Source organism: Micropterus salmoides, unplaced genomic scaffold (genome assembly GCF_014851395.1).
Source record: "Micropterus salmoides isolate LMB-PRFRI ecotype aquatic unplaced genomic scaffold, ASM1485139v1 Ms_hic_scaffold_14, whole genome shotgun sequence".
Classification (NCBI taxonomy): domain Eukaryota; kingdom Metazoa; phylum Chordata; class Actinopteri; order Centrarchiformes; family Centrarchidae; genus Micropterus; species Micropterus salmoides.
Genome location: NW_024040485.1, coordinates 28,577,188 through 28,596,465, shown reverse-complemented (window position 1 = coordinate 28,596,465; position 19,278 = coordinate 28,577,188). Strand labels below are relative to the sequence as shown.

Sequence of the window (19,278 nt, the reverse complement as noted above, 5' to 3'; positions counted from 1 at the left end):
AAATGCCTTCTTTTACTTCCTGGATTGCATTTTATTGTCTCACCTGAAGTGAAGTGGAGAGTTAAGCATAACAGCAGAGAGCTGATCTGGCCCTGCTGGTTTCATTTTCTTTTCTTTTCTAGGATTCCCCATTGTAACGTTTAATCACAGTTTGTGTGTATTTGTCGTTCAGCATTGACACAGGACCAGTGTCTGAAACTAACATCTGAACCATAAAGATTACCCAGTGAGATATTCACAAACCCCTTTTTGTAGCTAGCAGTTTACTGTACGGCTTTTGTACTACAGGCAATAAAACTTAAATCTACCAATTAGTTCACAATAAATCTCATAAGATGAAAGTCTTTTAGGAAATGACACATCTCTTTCACACAACACAATACAGCCCATTCTTTAGATATGCTTATGAGCTGCTTTAGCGCCTCGTGATTTCATCCCAAAGGTCAAAGTCTACAGTAAATTGTATTTAATGCTTGATAGACTCAAAAAACTCAAAAGCAAGAGTCATTTTTTAAACCTTATCTCTCTGAAACCTGTGTCTGAAGTCACAATTCCAGCTACTCGACCTGCATTAGCTCGGATTGTCACTTATGACAACTACCATTGTCAGCGTGTTGCTCAAACTAATCTACGCACGTAGCCACACACTTCATACTGTAATTACTCCGCCAAAACACTAATTGGCGGTAGCGTCATAGCATCCACTGTCTTGACTTCCGCTGGCCAAGCCAACTAACCTCCTCATTAGCCCTACACTAACTTCAGTGGGCGCAAAATTATAATCGTGCATCCCTTGGAGACTTTTCAAATGTTATCGACCAAATGCTTCAAACTCTGACAGTGAAACGAGTCATTTCGCGGGGATTGTGACGCTCAAATAAATTCATCCACCATGTTATAGCGGCTGGAATGGCCACAATTGTAAAATTTACTTCAAAGCACTGAGCACCTTCTGTGGGCTTGAATGAAATGCGATGCTACCCAGCCAATCACAGTTCTTGCGATCTTGGTCTCTGCAACAAATAGTCACATTTTTGGAGAGGTGTGCGTCAGGCTACAGCGAAGGCTACGACGTAGGCTATGGCGTAGATTCGACGCAGAAGTATGAAACAAGCTTAAGCCACAGCTGCCCCATCAAAATGTATTGGAAAAAGATGGAAGTAATCATTTCCAAATTTCACTAAATTTTGCTAAATTACATTTATATAAAAAATCTATTTCGGCTCTAGTAGTTTATTTGTTACTAAGGTTATATATAAGGCCCCTTTTCTTTGCACAACGAATGAGTGTCCATCCCACCGAACTTCTGTACCAGATGGACTCTCATTTTGGGATTAGCCTGCTGCCTACATGTATTTATGTCGACGACACTGACTAGTTATATTCATTCAAGAAAGTTGATTTAATAAAAACAGACTAAAGTAAAGGATTTTGTTCCAGGATTTCTTCCCCCCCCCCCTTCTTTCTGATGACATCATAAAATATATAACAGATATTCAAAGCTTCGTTACAAAACCTCAATAGAAGCTTCGAATGTAAAAGAAATAACGTTTGGTACAGCCAAACCAAACACCTGTTAATTGATTAGTGACGTAGTCCCTTCTGTCTGCAGTGTAGAACAGTGTTCAAACAACTTAATATTGTTTCTTTGATAGTACCTTGATAACTGTAGTTATCAAGCTTTGAACAAAGTCACAAGATCAATCACATCTCCTTTGTTCTTAGCCTAGTGTGTGGTGTAAATAGCCTGCTTCGCGTGGGAAAAATCCATGAAATCACAAACACTCGACTACTAACATTCATATTAAGGTAAAGGTCAGACGGGACACTTGTTTAAATACTTTTAAAGCCCAGCTGTGAACTCTCCTACACCACTCACCTTCTAACTACTGGTTGGCTAGATTAAAAATCCGTGAGCCTGTAAACTTCCCCCCATTCCCTTATAAAGATAACTATGTCTGTGGTGTGGGAGGTTGGGTTTGTGCTCCAGCTGGAGGTGGAGAGTGGAGGTGTTTTGTTCATTTTGTGGCAACTGGAGCACCTTCTGCTGAGGGTGTTAAACCTGACGAAGATAAAGCTGCTGCTCATGTACACATCAGGCCACTAATGACAGACCCAATCTGGGATGATGTGCAAAGTTTATGTATGGAAGGATTCTGTGTGACTTGTGTAGAAGTTAAACATCATCTGGTCTGTTGTATGTGGGAATAAATGGTCTCCATGTATCATCACAGTCAGAGAACTCAGCAAACTCAGTCATGAAAAATAAGAATGAAAAACAGTTAAATGAGGGTTAAATGAAAAGAGTGGCCCAACTCTCATATCTGTCTATTGAGTATATATGAAAGTCTACACGCTGTCTTCTCCACACTGCTAGGAATAAAATTCTGCTGGGAAAATACCCAATCCTGTTTTGAAACCGCATTGCTGTCACAGGTGGTAATAACTGTAAATACTGCAGACAACAGTAATATAAATGAGTGCAGTTATATTAAAACCTTCATAATATGCTCAAGAGTGAGAGTTGTCTCGCTGGCACTGAAACACGCCCTCTGAATGAGTTGTGTTTTTTCTTTAAGAGTGCACAGAAATAGATCTGAAGCTTGACACTGAAAAGGACAAGACAGACAATATTGAGGGAGTGAGGGAGAGAAAAAATTGTGAAGAGAGAAAGACAACACGTGAGGAGATGTGGGACATCTGGAAATGAGCATCAGACACTTCACAGCATTTAGACTAGACAACTGAGGGCAATGGAGAAAGCACAAGACAAAGTGTTTGTAACTCAAAAAATGGTACGTACACTTTTACTTTACGTTCTGGGTAGGGAGTAGGAGAGGTATATATGTACATATTTGTGACTTGTGATGCACACAGTAAATATTATAGAATATAGGGATGGTGTTAGTTAAACTGTAGGAGCTTAAGCACAAAATGTAGGACAGTATTTGACCTCAGTATCCTGCACCACATAAAAAATTTGAAGGACCTGGCTCTTTTGGTATTCTGTGATTTATTTAAGAATCTTTTTCTTATGCTTTTGGAAAGAAGATAAAATATCCAATGTGATTTTCCCACAGTCTCACATGACACTTCAAAGATACTCAGTGAGGATCTTTGAGATTTAACATGTTCTAATAAAAAGACGTAGCATATTATCATAACTAATACTGTGAGAAATCCTGTGTCTGTAATGACCAAATAATGGTCAGATAATTTATTAATTTTCTAATTACACCAAGAGTTTCATTTGAACTTTTTTCCCTCTTTCTTCTTGGCATTTTTGATCTCTTTCTATTTGGACTGTTTTCAGGCACATCCACGTAAACTGAAAAACTGTGTGCATTTTTGACAATCCTTATTTATTCCTTTTTTATTCCAGTAAGCTTAGAAAGCAACCCCATAGACTGTCAGTTCAATCTGTAAGGTGCAGCACGGCCAGAAATGACAAGCCTACTGCTGTGTTGTGCCAAGGTCTATAAACCTTAAAGTCCCCGTCCACTTGAAAATGTGTTTTGCGTATTGTCACCTGGATGTTTGAGCTTCACTGTGCAGAATGATGCATATTCAGTTTTTGACACTAGAAGCCTGTTTTCACATTAATCCGCTGAAAGTTTCTCTCTGCTCACCTCAAATCTGAGTTTAATATGTGCACATATTAGCTGATTTTCAATGTGGGAATTTGTAATCTCCAGCTCAGAATGGACTTTTAATAGAAGTAGGAAACACCTTGTGTTCATCGGTTAAACCTTTTAAAATGCATGTTTACAGGATTTTTCCATGTGGGAGAAGAAGTTGAAGATTTGTTTTACCAGGTGATTGAATGAAGTTAGGTGTTACAGCAGCCTTAAATTGTTACACATTAAACTAAGTTGCAATATTTAATAAGTTTTATTAAATTAATTAATATTAAATATGATAAACACATGTAAGGAAGGAACAATTACTCCCTACCTCATATCATGTGAAAAGCACTGATGAACAGTCTTTAGTAATATAAAATGCTCCAATCATGCTGGATTTGTTTTTAACCCTCTGTGTTTTACAGCTGTCCTACAGAAAAGGAATACAAAGATTCAGAGGTCACGTACTTTTTTGAAGGCTGTATTTTAGGTGTCCTGGCAGTCTAGTGGTCTGGTGCCTTGTGCTCTTACTGAAACATCCTGGGTTCCAGTCAGACAGTGTTTTTGTTGCGTGCTACCTTTCCTCCGCCCATACACATAAAACATGTCGTATTATAGGTTTTACTTACATTAGCACACTTCTTACAGATCACAAAGGGATAATCAAGGATATGAGGTACAGCATAGTTTAATTATTCACATTTTGGGTCTCGTTCGAATCATCTGTCTTACCTGTTGATTCTCATCGGTGTGCGTGTGTGTGTGTGTGTTTCATCTATCTCCAGGTGCCCCACATGGGAACGTTCATTGGAGTTTACCTGCCCTGCATGCAGAACATCCTGGGTGTGATTCTCTTTCTGCGTCTCACCTGGATCGTTGGCACAGCAGGAATCCTGGAATCCTTTGCCATCGTCTCCATGTGCTGCATCTGTGTAAGTTTATTATATATTTAAAAATAAAGTGTAAAAAAAGTACAGTTTTAAAAACAAATGCGTTTTGTCCAAATGTGAGTAATGGCATCAATGATACTGTGAATAAAGGATAGACAAACAAAACGGAACAGTAACATGCCTGAGCTTGCCTGAGATTTACGACATGGCAGACAAACTGGAGGACAATCAATACACCCTCCTCTGAATTGATGGTTTGTTGCTTAATGACAGAATTAATCTCAATGCCTAAGCTCGGAGGAGAGTCCTCATAACAAGCAGAAAATTCATCTTATTTACAACCGCGGCTCATACGTCAGTAGATCCACATGGCCAAACAGAGAGCTGACTGTTTGAAAAGTTTGAACTTAATTGCTTAAAACTCATGTGATGTGGGGTACACAACATCCTCCTCCAATATATACCCACCCCATCTGATGCTTTAGACCAAAGAGATGACAGAGGCTGAAGATATGATGTGGTGGTGCTGTTTAGGAGACTGGTAGTTTTGGATTTGGCATTTCACAAGGTCACATGTAATTAGTAGGGTTGGGTATTAAACCGCAATCATTCATATCATGTTATGCCAAAAGTGTTTTAATGGCACTGGGTATCCCAGTGTGATCTAACATCTGGCGAGATTCCTTGTCGTGTAAGATTATTCTTTGATACATTAACACAAATTTATCTTCAAAGGTTGAACAGTTGAATATACATTTGATTTAAATATATATTCAAGTTCTTTTTATTGTCTTTTTGTGTAACTATCAAGCACAATGAAACCCTGGTTTTGAAAAGTGTTCTATAAATAAAGTTTTCTAGAACTACTTACTTATTTTCATCAGCCCTAAAAAGATTTTATTGAAACAGTTCTCCCACAGCAACTTTGTCTCTCCGTTACCACTCTCATCTCTTACCAAAGGTCAACGGTAATAAAGGACTACTTTAGTAGGTCTCTCCTCTCACACCTCTGTTCCTGAATCCTGATTTCCCACCTGGCCTTAAACCCTGATCCTTTTCCCCATGGGCAGATAGAGAGATTAATGTAGTGGGCGATCTAAGAAATGACACTCTGATAACCTTTAATATTGTTAAAGATAAGGCTGTGTCGCTCCTGGCTCTTGGACTCCAAAAAAAACGGGAGACAAAGTGAAAAAACAAAGTGATTTATTATTTATTTATATTAAGAAAATGTGAAAAACCAATGAGTGGGAAGAATCTGTAAAGTCAGTAGTGTAGGGAGTGGATGTTGTGCTGCAATAACAAGTACCAGGAAACCAAACACAACAAAGCAAGTCGTGAGATGAGGAGGTCCAACCAAAACTGACTGCTGCTCTGGCTCATATGCATGGGGCAAACTGGGCCCAGGTGTGTCCCATGCCGTTGATTACCTGCCAATCAGGTCTGCAGCCCTGGAGACAGAAAGCATTAAACATCAGTATGAACCCTGCAGAGGGGCTGTCACAACTGTAATTTTGGATATCTCCAGACATAAAGCTTTATCTCATTTATCCTTAAAGAGAACCCATAAGGTCTATTCCATCCCTCCTCCCCCTTGGAGAAAGAAATGCAAACATCAAACAAAGTTTCTCCAAACTAACAACCAGATTCTACAAAGCGCTGTCAGAGAGGACTAAGGAATTGTGGGAAGAGGATTTAGGGTCTTCCATTATTAGATGACTGGGATATGATGTGGGCAGAGTTAGTTGGATATGTAGTTACTAATAAAACCACTGAAATACAATATAAAATTATAAATCATTTTAAATAATAATACATAGATTGGAGGCCTTAAGCTTTTTCTTAAAGTAGAAGCTATTTCAGTTCTACAGTTTTAACCCCTTTCTTTTCTGACACTGACAATAAATGGAGGACTGGGTGGACTAACTGATTGTAGCAGATTGCCGTGGACTTTGATAAAATGTCCTCCTCTATTGTGTCAGTAACAAAACTCAAGAATCTGCTCACACAGCATTTCAAATTATACCCAGCCACATACATTAATGAGTGATTATAATACACTTTTTAAGATGTGCAAGGTTGATTAAAACGCTGACAGTATGAAATTACAGTATATGATGTGAAACACAACTTCTCACCTCTTTTCTTCCATCCAGAACTTAACATCTGTGCTCTTTCTCTCCACGCAGACCTTGCTCACAGCCATATCAATGAGTGCCATAGCAACCAATGGAGTTGTCCCAGGTACATTGTGAAATGTTGTATTCATAATTATTTTCTATTCCTCCAGCAGTTTTTAAACGCAATGGCTTGCAACTGTAGTTTTATTATTTATACTCAGAGACATCAGTTATGATCGTGCATTAGTCATCATGACACAACAAACACTGCAAAATAAAGAAATACATTTCACTCTTTGATCAACAGCTAATGTATGATGAACAAACAGTTGCTGATTCTTTATTTTATGGCCCTGTAATTTCTTAAAAGGAAGTTTCCTGGAAAAAATGAATAGGAAAAATAGAGGTAATGTTCTGTGACAGTACATTTACGACTGTAAGTACTCATTCATTTATTAACTATTTACAAAAGAAGCAGGAAATGACATGGTAGTTACATTGTAGTGTAGAGTAGTGGTTCTAAACCTGAGGCCACAAGATTAATCATGTGTATGTGAGATGATTAACAAGGTAAGAGAGCAGATGAAAACACATTTTGTGCTACAGAAAATTATTTTTCAAGCTTTCTTCTAATGTTTGCTTTGTTGATGGTTGATAGTCAGGTCTCTGAAAGTATTTAAAACGCTGCAGTCGCAAATAGACAGCTTTATTTTTGAGGGGTCACAAGTCAAATAAAATGGGTTTATATGCAGCTGTGATTTGTATATAAAACTTGCGTGATGACCAAAACTCCGTTTCAGCATTTCACTACCACATTGGAGCATATAAGCCCCGCCCACTCTGTTGCAGAGCAAAGCAGCTCATGCAGTACTGTAGTTTATTCATAGTTTATTATTTCTGAACGTGTCCAAATTGGATGAAATGTTCTCAACATAATTGAAATAGGGACACACAGACAGACACACTCGCACACCCCCACTAACTCCTGCCTTTTTAGAGAGATAATGACAAAAAATGTATATAATTTAGTAAATAACACATAATGCAAATTATTATTAAATTGTTCATCATGCTTTCAGTAATAATGGTAGTATACCCAAAGATGCCAAATAAATAGCTGCTTTTATCAATTGAACCTAAAATGCCCTCACTAATTTCCTTGATAAAGACCTGATACTTTTTGGTAGGTAATGTTATGATGTAAAATAAAAATAAACAAAAAATTCTAAATACCATTTAAAATATCTGCAATGAACCTTTAAACTCAGTAAATAATGTTTTATTTCCATTTTACTGCAAAGAGCATTGTCTTTTACTGCATTATCGGTGACTGATGATCAGTCCTTTTGCCTTTTTTGGGGGAATTATCAGAAAATATCAGAAATAAAAACATGAAATTACCTTTGGACCTAAAAATGCAGACAAGTTGGGGATACTTTCTTTAGCCCAGAGTAGCATCTGCAGTCTTTTTCACAGGCAGCATATAGCCACAGCAACCTCCACTCTGAAGGTTCATTACTATGAGCATAACTGAATGCAAATCAGACGAGCATATTAACATTTTGATAAACTCAGAAGTTCTTCCATTTGGATTTTGGCGGTTAGACAATAACAGGATTCAGTTTTGAGGTATTTTAGTAAATTAATGAAACTGTGGAGTGCAAAAAGAGGATTTTACAAGCTTGGAAAAATGTAAAATAAAGTGTTTTGAATACTAAGAAATACATTTGGTAGTAGTCTAACCAGGATTTAATTTCTCAAAAGCTGGTGGCTCATACTACATGATCTCCAGATCATTGGGTCCAGAGTTTGGAGGAGCAGTGGGTCTCTGTTTCTACCTCGGAACCACCTTTGCAGGATCCATGTACATACTGGGCACCATAGAGATTCTGCTGGTATGTTACCACACTGACAGACAAGAGGTCACCCTCATCAGTGTCTCTTCCGCTGTATATTGACACTGACACTCTCTTTTTGCCTCCCCTCTGCCAGATGTACATTGTTCCAACAGCAAAACTGTTTGAAGAAGATGGAAATGCACCAATGCCCAACAATATGCGTGTCTATGGCACCTGCTGCCTGCTCCTGATGGCACTGGTAGTGTTTGTAGGGGTGAAGTAAGTACACACACACACACACACACACACACACACAGTCATGTTTCCATCACTTCAGAGGACATTTCATTGACTTACATTCTTTTCCTGGAGATCTAACCATAACCACTACTTATCTAACCCTAACTCCTAGGACCAGTGAGGATAGGTGATATCAGAGTATAAGAGTTTTATATTGATATTTAGTTGTGCCTATGCGCCACAGACTTTATCCTTGGAATGTAGTTCATGTCTCTTCTAACCTCACCTAAAGCTAACATCACTAACTTAAACCAAGTCTTCACTCTTAAATTGAATGATTTACATTATAGGGACATGTTGTCCCCAAAAATAAGGCAAGTCGCCACAATGTGACTGTAAACAAATGTACAGTATCTCACAAAAGTGAGTACACCCCTGACATTTATGTAAATATTTGATTACATCTTTTCATTTGACAACACTGAAGAAATGACACTTTGCTACAATGCAAAGTAGTGAGTGTACAGCTTGTGTGACAGTGTACATTGTCTGTCCCCTCAAAATGAAACATCACACAGCCATTAATGGCTAAACCTCTGGTAACAAACACTACTTTGTGAGATACTGTGTGTCCCCACAATATGAATACTGAACATATACACACCAGCATGTGGACTCACATTTATTCCCCTTCTTCCTGCAGGTATGTGAACAAACTGGCTTTGGTGTTTCTGGCTTGTGTGATTCTCTCGATCATGGCCACTTATGCAGGCGTTATCAAGACGTTGATTGAACCACCAGAGTTTAAGTGAGTTACTAACAATTCTCATAAAGCACTGACATGTTTTCAAGACTGAAATATTGTTTTCAACAAAATGCAACATTGAATTCCTTCAGACAGGCCGTCGCTGTGATGACACCGAATATGCCATGGAAGGACAGCTCTTTGGCTGTTGCTGTGATTGTGTCTGTGCTTTGGTTGTTATGATTATGGCTGTGACACATTAGTTTATTATATGTGTAACAGTAACTACATGCAGGGTTTGTGTATGCACAGTGAATTGACATGGTTGTGTTGGCTCAGCATTGTATTGGAGCTACTGTAATATTGAACTCCTGTGTTGTATTGCATCTGATAAACACTGCGGGGCTTCAGGATGTTTTATCAACCATTGCAAAATGTTCTAAGGCATCTGTTTCTCAGAGAACCAGAGCTCCATCTATCACAACAGATACAGCAGCTTCCATATAACTACACTGTACTCTTCTCTCTCCTCTACAGTGTCTGTCTTTTGGGGAACCGATCTCTGAACAATGAAGAGATTAAAATATGTGCAAAGACGGAGACGGTAAAAAACAACACTCTGACCACCAAGCTATGGAGCGCCTTCTGCGACAGTGAATATACCAACGCAACCTGTGATGAATACTTCACCTTAAACAACCTGACAGAGATACGGGCCGTACCTGGGCTCCTGAGCGGAGTAATCAAAGGTGAGAAAGAAGTAGAAGAAGGAATCTCTCTTCCAGCTTGTATCATCTTGTGCCATCTTCAGGCTAAATGATCAACTCTGTACACAAGATATTTATTGCCCCACAGAATCAATCCTAATGTACCCTATCTTCCTGTTAGACAACCTGTGGAGCGAGTACGGTGACGCTGGTACGTTCATAGAGAAGAAAAGCCAGCCTTCAGTAGAAGCCCTGGACACGCCCAAAGACAATAAGGCCTACGTCTTCAATGACATCACCACCTGCTTCACTCTGCTGGTGGGAATATACTTCCCCTCTGTCACAGGTAGATGATTTACCTTTTGAATTACTATAACCTGTGGTGGATAGTAACTAACCACGTTTACTCGAGTACTTAAGTATAATAGACAGGTACTCAATTTTCTTCTGCCAAAATGTTCATCTATCATTGTTGAAGTATTATTTTTCTTAAACAAGTGAAGCAATTTACCATCCCACATACCTTTTTTTAATAGAAGTCAACCATTTAAAACACTCTAGTAGAGCCGTCCTGCATAATCAGGACTGCACTTTTGCGACATTAATTACTATAATTAATTCTTCTGAAGTAAAACTTTAAATTCAGGACTTTTAGTTGTATTGGAGTATTTTCACACTGTGGTATTAATACTAATACGAAGATTTATGTTTCTTCTACCACTGATCTTTTAATTGTTTGTGTGTGTTCCTTCAGGTATAATGGCTGGTTCAAATAGGTCCGGTGATCTCAGAGATGCCCAGAGGTCCATCCCGATAGGAACCATAATGGCTATTCTCACCACCTCTTTCATCTGTATCCTCTATACCTTTTTTAGGTGTTTGTGTGTGCAGCTGATACAGTACAACATAAAATTATTTCTGAATGTGCACACTAGCATGTGCATGTGTGGGGAGGTATAACTGTTGATGAGAGTAGCAAGGCTGATTTGGCGAGTTGTATTTGTATTTAATGTCACAGATTAGGCTGTTACAGAAAAGTAAATACACAGTGCAGGTATTTCCATCTTAACTTCATGCTCAGACATCTCGTGTGTGGTCTTGTTTGGAGCCTGTATTGAAGGAGTGGTGCTGAGAGACAAGTAAGTGTATTTTTAATTGACTTCCTACTCATTGAAACTCCATAGACAGTCAAATTGTGGCACACTGGGATTTTACAGCTTATTGTAAGTGATTAGTTTATTTTTAAAAAAATTGCTGTTTTTTGAGACAGAATCATTGATGTTGAAATAATAAGTTTGGTAAAGTGTTTCACAGTGAATTGCAGTGTAAATTGTTCTGTTTTTCCAGTTCTTCTGGGCATTCACAGGGAAAATGAAAAACATATATCCAGTCATTGTCTAGTCAATTATTTATATACTGAGCCAGAATACACCTAATAAACTTTATGCGTGCTTGTGTGTGTTTCAGGTTTGGTTACTCAGTAGAGAAGAACCCGGTAATTGGTGTTCTAGCCTGGCCGTCTCCCTGGGTGATTGTCATTGGCTCGTTTTTTTCCTGCTGCGGGGCTGGGCTTCAGAGCCTCACTGGCGCCCCCCGGCTGTTACAGGCCATCGCTCGGGATGGTATCATCCCGTTCTTACAGGTCAGTGTCAGAGAGATCTTTGTTTTTCATAAGTTTGGGTGATGCTTGTTTGTGCTTTTACAAACGAGCATCACCCAAATGCAAAACGACTGTTGGTTTGTATTACGTTTTTTATTTTGTCTACTGGTTTACTGGGCCAGTTTAGTTTAATAAGGATTTGCTCAAAATGAGGTTAAGGCAGTAACTGCAATGGCAGCTTCAAAGGCTTCACTTACCTTTTTATTATGTGTGCTGGAGGGTTGATTTTTCTTACTTAACTCCTGTGCCCTTTGGAGTTTTCCTGTAAACAAATTACAGTGGGCCTGATTTAAGAACCACTTGTACAAACAGCTCTTACAAATTGGCATATTTTTGCCAATATAATAATATAATAATAATAATTCTACATTACAGTAGAAGTAGTACAGTAGGAAAGTTCTCTCTATCCGACAGCTGTCTGAAGTGTATTCACTCAGGCCTCTGTTTCATCCTCTCTTGTACTCAACAGTGCAACACCACCTGCGGTAGGCTGTAATTTTATCATGTCAAATATCTCTGTGACTGACACATGACCGCCTCTTGTGTTTGTTATTTAGCATTTATCTTTATACAAAAACATTACCTCTTTATTTCGTTTGTAACATGTTTGAGAATGAAACTTGAAATGGAGTGAAACAAGCAGGGTCAAGGACGGATTATACTTTCCGCGTCCGTGAGTACGCAAGGGTCCGGGTCTGCATGCCTCCCGTTTTTGAATACGCTACCAGGACACCAACCGATCTATGTCGCATGTATGGAACGTGTCCGCCAAGCTGACTCCAGAAAGTAGTATAAACAGAAGTAGTCCACGTCCGCAGCTGTCTGTGTGCATGTCCGCTCCAGAGTATATTTGAGCCTTCATTTGGCAATTTTAAGGGCGTTGATAATGCTAATGATGAAATTTCAAAAATGCACACCTCCTCATACACAGGTGGTATTCATCGGGCCGAATTGAAAACAAATGTTTGTTCGGTTAAGAGAGTTTGGTGAAACACTCATGCGAACAGGCCTTACAGAAAAAAGGAAGAAAGATTTAAAATAAGGATCTGAAAATGTTCTTGCATTAGGCCTAAATCATCCTTGACGTCTAACAGTTGCATTGAATGCATTTCCCTAGAATAATTTAGAATCTGTTGTTTATTATTTATAATGTAAAAACATAGTAAATATGTCCAATACAGATTTCTTGATCTCTCTGGTATTTTTGATTGACACATGACGGAAATAATTAATCCCTCTAAACCAAAAAGCCAAAATATAATCACTGGTAAAATAATGACACATTTTATAATGCTTCATAAATTAGATCAAATAAAAAGATGGAACTGGAACTGGATCTGGCAGCTACTGTACTGTTAGACATTGATGTGTTTGTTTATTGTTTTATTTTTCTGCCAATTAATGGAGTATTATATTTCACCTTCTCTCTCTATTTTCTTTCTATCCATCCATCTATCTATGCATCTATCTCAGGTTTTTGGTCATGGGAAGGCCAACGGTGAGCCCACATGGGCACTGTTGCTGACAGTTGGGATCTGCGAGATAGGAATCCTCATTGCTTCTCTGGATGCTGTGGCCCCCATCCTCTCCATGTACGTGGTTTGACACTGTAGAATATACATCAAACTGATCCACTTTCTGTCCTACTTGCTTTCAGTCTGTGTTACTTTTCTTGCCATGGTGATGTGCATATATTTACATTCCTTTCTCTCTGTAATGATCTTTTCCATCTGTGTATTTGCTCAGGTTTTTCCTCATGTGCTATCTGTTTGTTAACCTGGCCTGTGCTGTTCAGACTTTGCTCCGTACCCCGAACTGGAGACCTCGCTTCAAGTTCTATCACTGGTAAGAACAGCTTCCAAGCAAACTCTGCCACAAAGTAAATCCTGCAAATATTATGCAAGATGAATTCTTCCAATACAATATTAACAATATTAATATTATGTGCTATATGTGTGGGTGTCCTGTAGGTCTCTGTCCTTCTTAGGAATGAGTCTGTGCGTCTCTCTCATGTTCATCTCTTCCTGGTACTACGCCCTAGTTGCCATGGTGATAGCTGGCTGTATCTACAAGTACATTGAGTACAGAGGGTGAGTTTTGGGGGTTTCTGGTCATGAGATCAAATCAAAACTGCTTTAAACTCTACATTACTGGTAGTATCCAAGCAAACGTAGCCAGTGTTGATTTGTACTGTGAAAAAGCTCTAAAGTTGTGTTTGTTTAGTGGTCAACCGATGTGGGTTTTTCAGTGGCGGTTGCTATTTATAGAGCATAGTGGCCGATGGCCGATATATAATGCTGATATCGACAATTGAAAGTCTTTTAAAATCCATGAATTGTGTGCTCGGAGATGTCGGTAAAATATCAAATATTTTTATCATTACAATTACACCCAACTGAGACTAGAATCATTTAAACTTTTAGTTTGGAAAACATTTGGAAAAGAAGTGAAATTTTCCTGTTTGGACTATTTGGTTGCAGAGCAGTGAAGGAATGGGGAGACGGGATCAGAGGTCTGTCCTTGAACGCAGCACGCTACGCTCTGATCCGGCTGGAGGAAGCACCACTACACACCAAAAACTGGAGGTGAGCTTGTGTGTATGTTGTGATTTGCTTTAATCATAATAAAGCCATGGAAGTCATACACACACACACAAAGTGCAATTTTGGGGTCTTTATTTCTTGTTATGCCTTGTTATAAGTCTCTGCTTTTTTCACTGGAATAAAATAAATTTGTGCTTTGGGGCAAATGGATGTAAAACAGAAAAGAAAAGCATCAAAACTGATGCAGTAGAAACAGCGATATGGTCTTTTGTATTCCACTCAGTCTTCGTCCTTCCACCAAAACCTGGTGGAGATTCAGATGTGCTATGCTAGTAGCAGTTAATGTCGCCTCCAGCAGAGATGAGAGGTGTGCTACTGAGGTCTGATAAGCTCATTTGTTTCTAACCCAGTTTTTTATTTCATGTTCAAAACTTGTCTTCAGCTACAACCAACACTGACTCAACTGACATGACTGGAGGCAATGTATTTGCTTTCTCTGGAGCCACAAAAGACTTTATAAAACTTTTTTTTAGAAATGTAGTAGAGCTCCCCAATACCTGGGGAAAAAAAGACGGATGTGCGTAAAATTGATGCACTTCCCTTATTTTACTCATTATGCTTTCAAATTACTACGATTTTCCCTCATACAATCTGCTTAACATGGATTTATATCACAAGTTGTATTTTATTCTTAATGATTGTTTTGCAGTACCTGTTTTGCTTGTATTCCGCTACTTGTTGATGTGTTTTCTCCTTTTTCAGACCTCAACTGTTGGTTTTGTGTAAGTTGGACTCAGACCTGGCGGTGAAACACCCTCGTCTCCTGTCCTTCACTACGCAGCTCAAAGCAGGAAAGGGACTGACTATCGTCTGTTCAGCCCTGGAGGGAACTTACATGAACCGGTGTAAGGATGCCAAGACTGGAGAGCAGGTTTGTCAATTTATTGCTCTGCCTGTTTAGTCCTCTGCATGGTTTTCCAGTGTTCAGGTCCCACTTCCAGTATTCCAGCACAGACGTCAGACATAGAGGTAGCACAGATAGATAGGCAGTCTGTCCCACTCAATTCTTCAATACAGGTAGTTCCAAATATTCAGCACAGCAGACTGTTGGAGGAAATACTTGGGAGGACATTTAAACGTTACACTAAATTGAGACTGAAAACAATGATTTGGAGTAGCATTGCAGCTGCATTCCACTCAGCCTCAGGATTTGGTTCAGTGTCCAGAAAAAAAACTTGCTGGAGTAGAGATAAGTTTTTATTTTAGTTGTTTTTTTGTTTTTTTTAACGAAGGGTTAAAGGCTACTTCCCGTGCAAAACAGATAAAGTTATATTAATTAGCTCAGCCATGAATTCTACCTTTACAAAGTTAATAATCAGTTTTTGGTGTCATTGTCGGAAATGTATAAATTCAATTATGTTTTTATTTTTGAAGTCACAGTTAAAAGGTGGTGTTGTACTGGACTAAATTATATTGAGTGGTGTTATAATTTCTTGTTCCACTTGATACCTGCAGCGTTTGAAAGCAGCCATGGCTGCCGAGCGGATGAAGGGTTTCTCCCACGTGGTGGTGTCGTCCAACCTGCGAGATGGTTTCTCGGTGCTCATCCAGTCAGCAGGACTGGGGGGAATGAAACACAACACTGTCCTGATGGGCTGGCCGGCAGGTTGGAAACAAGCCCACGACTCCTCTGCAAGGAGGAACTTCATAGGTAAACTGCACAGGAGTGTCTTAAACTAAGATAAAAGCAGACAAGTCTCCAGGATTAAGAAAATCACACGTAACAATGTTGAAATGTAAAGGGAAAGACTGGGGGCAGCAGGGGGACACACAAAACTGATGTAGCTGTATCCCACAGCCCTGACATAGGGTGCTTCTCAAGTCTCTTATTTGTTGTTTCCTCGCTCCTCGCTTGAACCGGAAGGTGTTCTGCTCTGCCATCTTGCAGGATGTCCCAAAGCTCTTATTTGCGTTTCGAGGAACGAGGAGCGATCTCTGAGGAGTTATGAGCAAGGATACATCAGTCCATACTTCGCGGAAGTCTTTTACTGAACGACACGCCCCCTTACTGGGTAGCCATTATTGATTGGACGCTGCAGCGGACAATATCGGACTGATCTGATGCATCACCACAGATAACATTAAACTCAAGTGCATCAGTGCAAAGGCTATATTTCATTTGTTTTATGATTCACTGTCCAGTTAAAATTTGAGTTCATTGTAGGTCTGAACAAAAGACAAAAAAGCCCCATACAGAACTTTCTTCATTTAGACTAGCCTAATTGAATGATTTTATTTTTCTTTTATTTCTCCCATCAACTTTTATTATGGAGACAATTAAAGTCAGAGAGTCAGAGATTCTGTCAGCAAGAAACACGTTTTACATCATTTATCATCTTCTATTCAGTCACATGTGAGGCTGGTCATTCCTGTATTTAGTCCAATAGACGACAATAAAACATAGTAAACAAGTTAGGGGCCAGACAAGTCACTAAACTGCACTAAAGTCTCTAATGAAGCAAGCAAAGGAAAATAAATCCGCTCATCCAGCCGATCTCACCGACTGCATCTGATGAAAGCAGCCGGAGGCTCTGCGAGTAAAATCAGCTGATTAAAGTTTGAATGAGAGCCGCTGCGCTAAAAAGAAAGCATCGGATTGCTATGATGGAACGCAGTGATGAAATGTATGCAGTAGACTAGTGTTAAAGGATATCTGAAGAGGGAATAAACTGAAAGCCTTAAACTGAGCGTCGACTTAGAGTTACATCATTTCAATTTCCCATAAACATAGAGCCAATAAATCCCAAGACAAAATGATCATATTCTGGGTTATTCAATAACAAATTTACGGTCACAATCAATAAATATAAATGCAGATAATATAAGTATTGTGCCAGTAGATATGACCCTGTGCCTCTGAACAGGACATACAGTATCCTATAATTAGGCCTATTCATGTGCAGGTGTTTGTCAGAAACGGATGTCGCTTCATGTGACGCTTCGAAGGAAAGGACGTCTCATGTCTCTAAAAACATATTTCCTCGATCCTCCTCTACTGGCTTGGCGTCTCTCCATGCATCCCCAGTAGGCGGGAATAAGACGCAAGGGAAAGATGCAAATGAGGGAAACGTGGATGCAATTAAGAGACTTGAGAAGCAGCCAATAGAAACATTTGAAATGGCCTGCCATTACTCTCTCTCTCTTTCTCTCTCTCTGCAGAAACAGTGAGAGAGACGACAGAAGCTCATCAGGCATTGCTGGTTGCTAAGAACATTGACCATTTTCCTGGTAACCAGGAGCGTCTGGAGGGAACCATTGATGTATGGTGGATCGTACATGATGGTGGACTGCTCATGCTGCTGCCATTTTTACTAAGTCAACACAAGGTGTGTTGACCAAATCGTCGTTTCCTTTTTCCTTTTATATTATTTAATGGTTTTTTATTAACTAAATTATATTGTCAAAGACAACATATTTTATATCAAGCATCGTGGTTCAATATCAAGAATATGACCTAAGCAAGAAAATTGTCAACAATCATGTAAAAACTAAAGAACAGATACTTTACTTAAAACTTGACTTTAAGATTATTTTATGAAACTATACAAACCCAGTTGCTTTTTTATAATTACCAAATAGGACCATAGTTAGGCCAAGCCTCCTTTTCTAATCCTAATGGTATTAGTGTTTAAAAGGGTTTAACATGTTAGTCGTGATTCATTTCAACGTTGTTTTGTTCTATAAAGCAACTTCTGTTTACACTATAATCCAATGGATATTCTACCAAATGCAGCATGGTGTCATTTAATTTGAGTGTAGCTGCCAGAGGCTGCCAGTCTTCACTCGTAATAACAACTGTAATGCTCAGTGCATTATAGGAAATGTATCTTGCTCACGTGCCTCCTATAACCAGCAGCTGATAAGGATACATCTTTTATCTCTGTAGGTGTGGAGGAAGTGTAAAATGCGTATTTTCACGGTGGCACAGATGAACGACAACTCTATCCAGATGAAGAAAGACCTCCAGATGTTTCTCTACCATTTACGCCTGGATGCAAAGGTGGAGGTGGTGGAGATGGTGAGGCTTTTTTCATGATAGTTGATACAGGTTGTAGTCTGTGTCTTAACTGCTCTAGAGCTAGATACTGAAAAGCTATCTGTTTGCTTTGAACTTCTCTAAATCAGACCATTAGCTACAGCAGATCTGTGGATAAGCACTGCATTTGTAGAAGTCTGAAATTGTAAATGTCCTGTGTGTCCCTCTAGCATGACAGTGACATCTCAGCCTTCACCTATGAGAAGACGCTGGTGATGGAGCAGAGGTCTCAGATGCTTAAACAGATGCGTCTGTCCCGCACTGAGAGGGAGAGAGAGGTACTGTGGCACTTCCATTATAATCATGTAAAAATCATGCTCTGTAAATCAAGTAAAAACTTCCTTATGACTCAGATGTTGTTACAAACATTTTAAGGCCTTTGACATTTTCTAATGCTTTTAAAATAAAATAAAATATAAATTGTGTACATATATGAGAAGTAATAATAATAAGTAATAGCAAGATGTACTAGGAGTCTGTCTAGGAGTGACCAAACTGGATTGTTGTATGCAACTATTATTACAATTAAGTTTAATTCAGTTGAAGGCATGGTCCACAACACTGCAAAACTCTCTCTCTCTCTCATATATATAATCTTAAATTCCAATAGGCTTCTATTGCAGTGAATGTAAATCAAACAACACTAGTGGAACACCATCACACCACCGAGCCCTGATGTCCAAACCAACAATAAATTCCATTTGTATAGACAGAATTTGCAGCCTGTGCATACCACTAATTATAGGCGGTTCGATCCCCTGCTTCCCGCATGTTGTAAGTATCCTCAGGCAAGATTGAGTGGTCAGAAGACTAGAA

The 19,278-nt window shown here is 39.1% G+C and overlaps 1 protein-coding gene across 2 annotated transcripts in view; it reads left to right on the top strand.

The window, feature by feature from the left end:
- LOC119902573 (solute carrier family 12 member 7-like) overlaps window positions 1-19,278 on the top strand; it is a 41,436-nt gene that overhangs the window by 14,970 nt on the left and 7,188 nt on the right. For both annotated transcript variants that reach the window (XM_038718864.1, XM_038718863.1), the window contains exons 4-22: window positions 4,409-4,555; window positions 6,703-6,757; window positions 8,398-8,528; window positions 8,626-8,750; window positions 9,415-9,519; window positions 9,994-10,205; window positions 10,345-10,509; window positions 10,918-11,016; window positions 11,245-11,302; window positions 11,631-11,805; window positions 13,297-13,415; window positions 13,570-13,668; window positions 13,794-13,913; window positions 14,304-14,408; window positions 15,129-15,297; window positions 15,882-16,077; window positions 17,586-17,752; window positions 18,313-18,444; window positions 18,633-18,740. In XM_038718864.1, coding sequence (XP_038574792.1) covers window positions 4,409-4,555; window positions 6,703-6,757; window positions 8,398-8,528; window positions 8,626-8,750; window positions 9,415-9,519; window positions 9,994-10,205; window positions 10,345-10,509; window positions 10,918-11,016; window positions 11,245-11,302; window positions 11,631-11,805; window positions 13,297-13,415; window positions 13,570-13,668; window positions 13,794-13,913; window positions 14,304-14,408; window positions 15,129-15,297; window positions 15,882-16,077; window positions 17,586-17,752; window positions 18,313-18,444; window positions 18,633-18,740 — 2,487 coding nt within the window. The remainder of the gene's footprint in view (window positions 1-4,408; window positions 4,556-6,702; window positions 6,758-8,397; window positions 8,529-8,625; window positions 8,751-9,414; window positions 9,520-9,993; window positions 10,206-10,344; window positions 10,510-10,917; window positions 11,017-11,244; window positions 11,303-11,630; window positions 11,806-13,296; window positions 13,416-13,569; window positions 13,669-13,793; window positions 13,914-14,303; window positions 14,409-15,128; window positions 15,298-15,881; window positions 16,078-17,585; window positions 17,753-18,312; window positions 18,445-18,632; window positions 18,741-19,278) is intronic.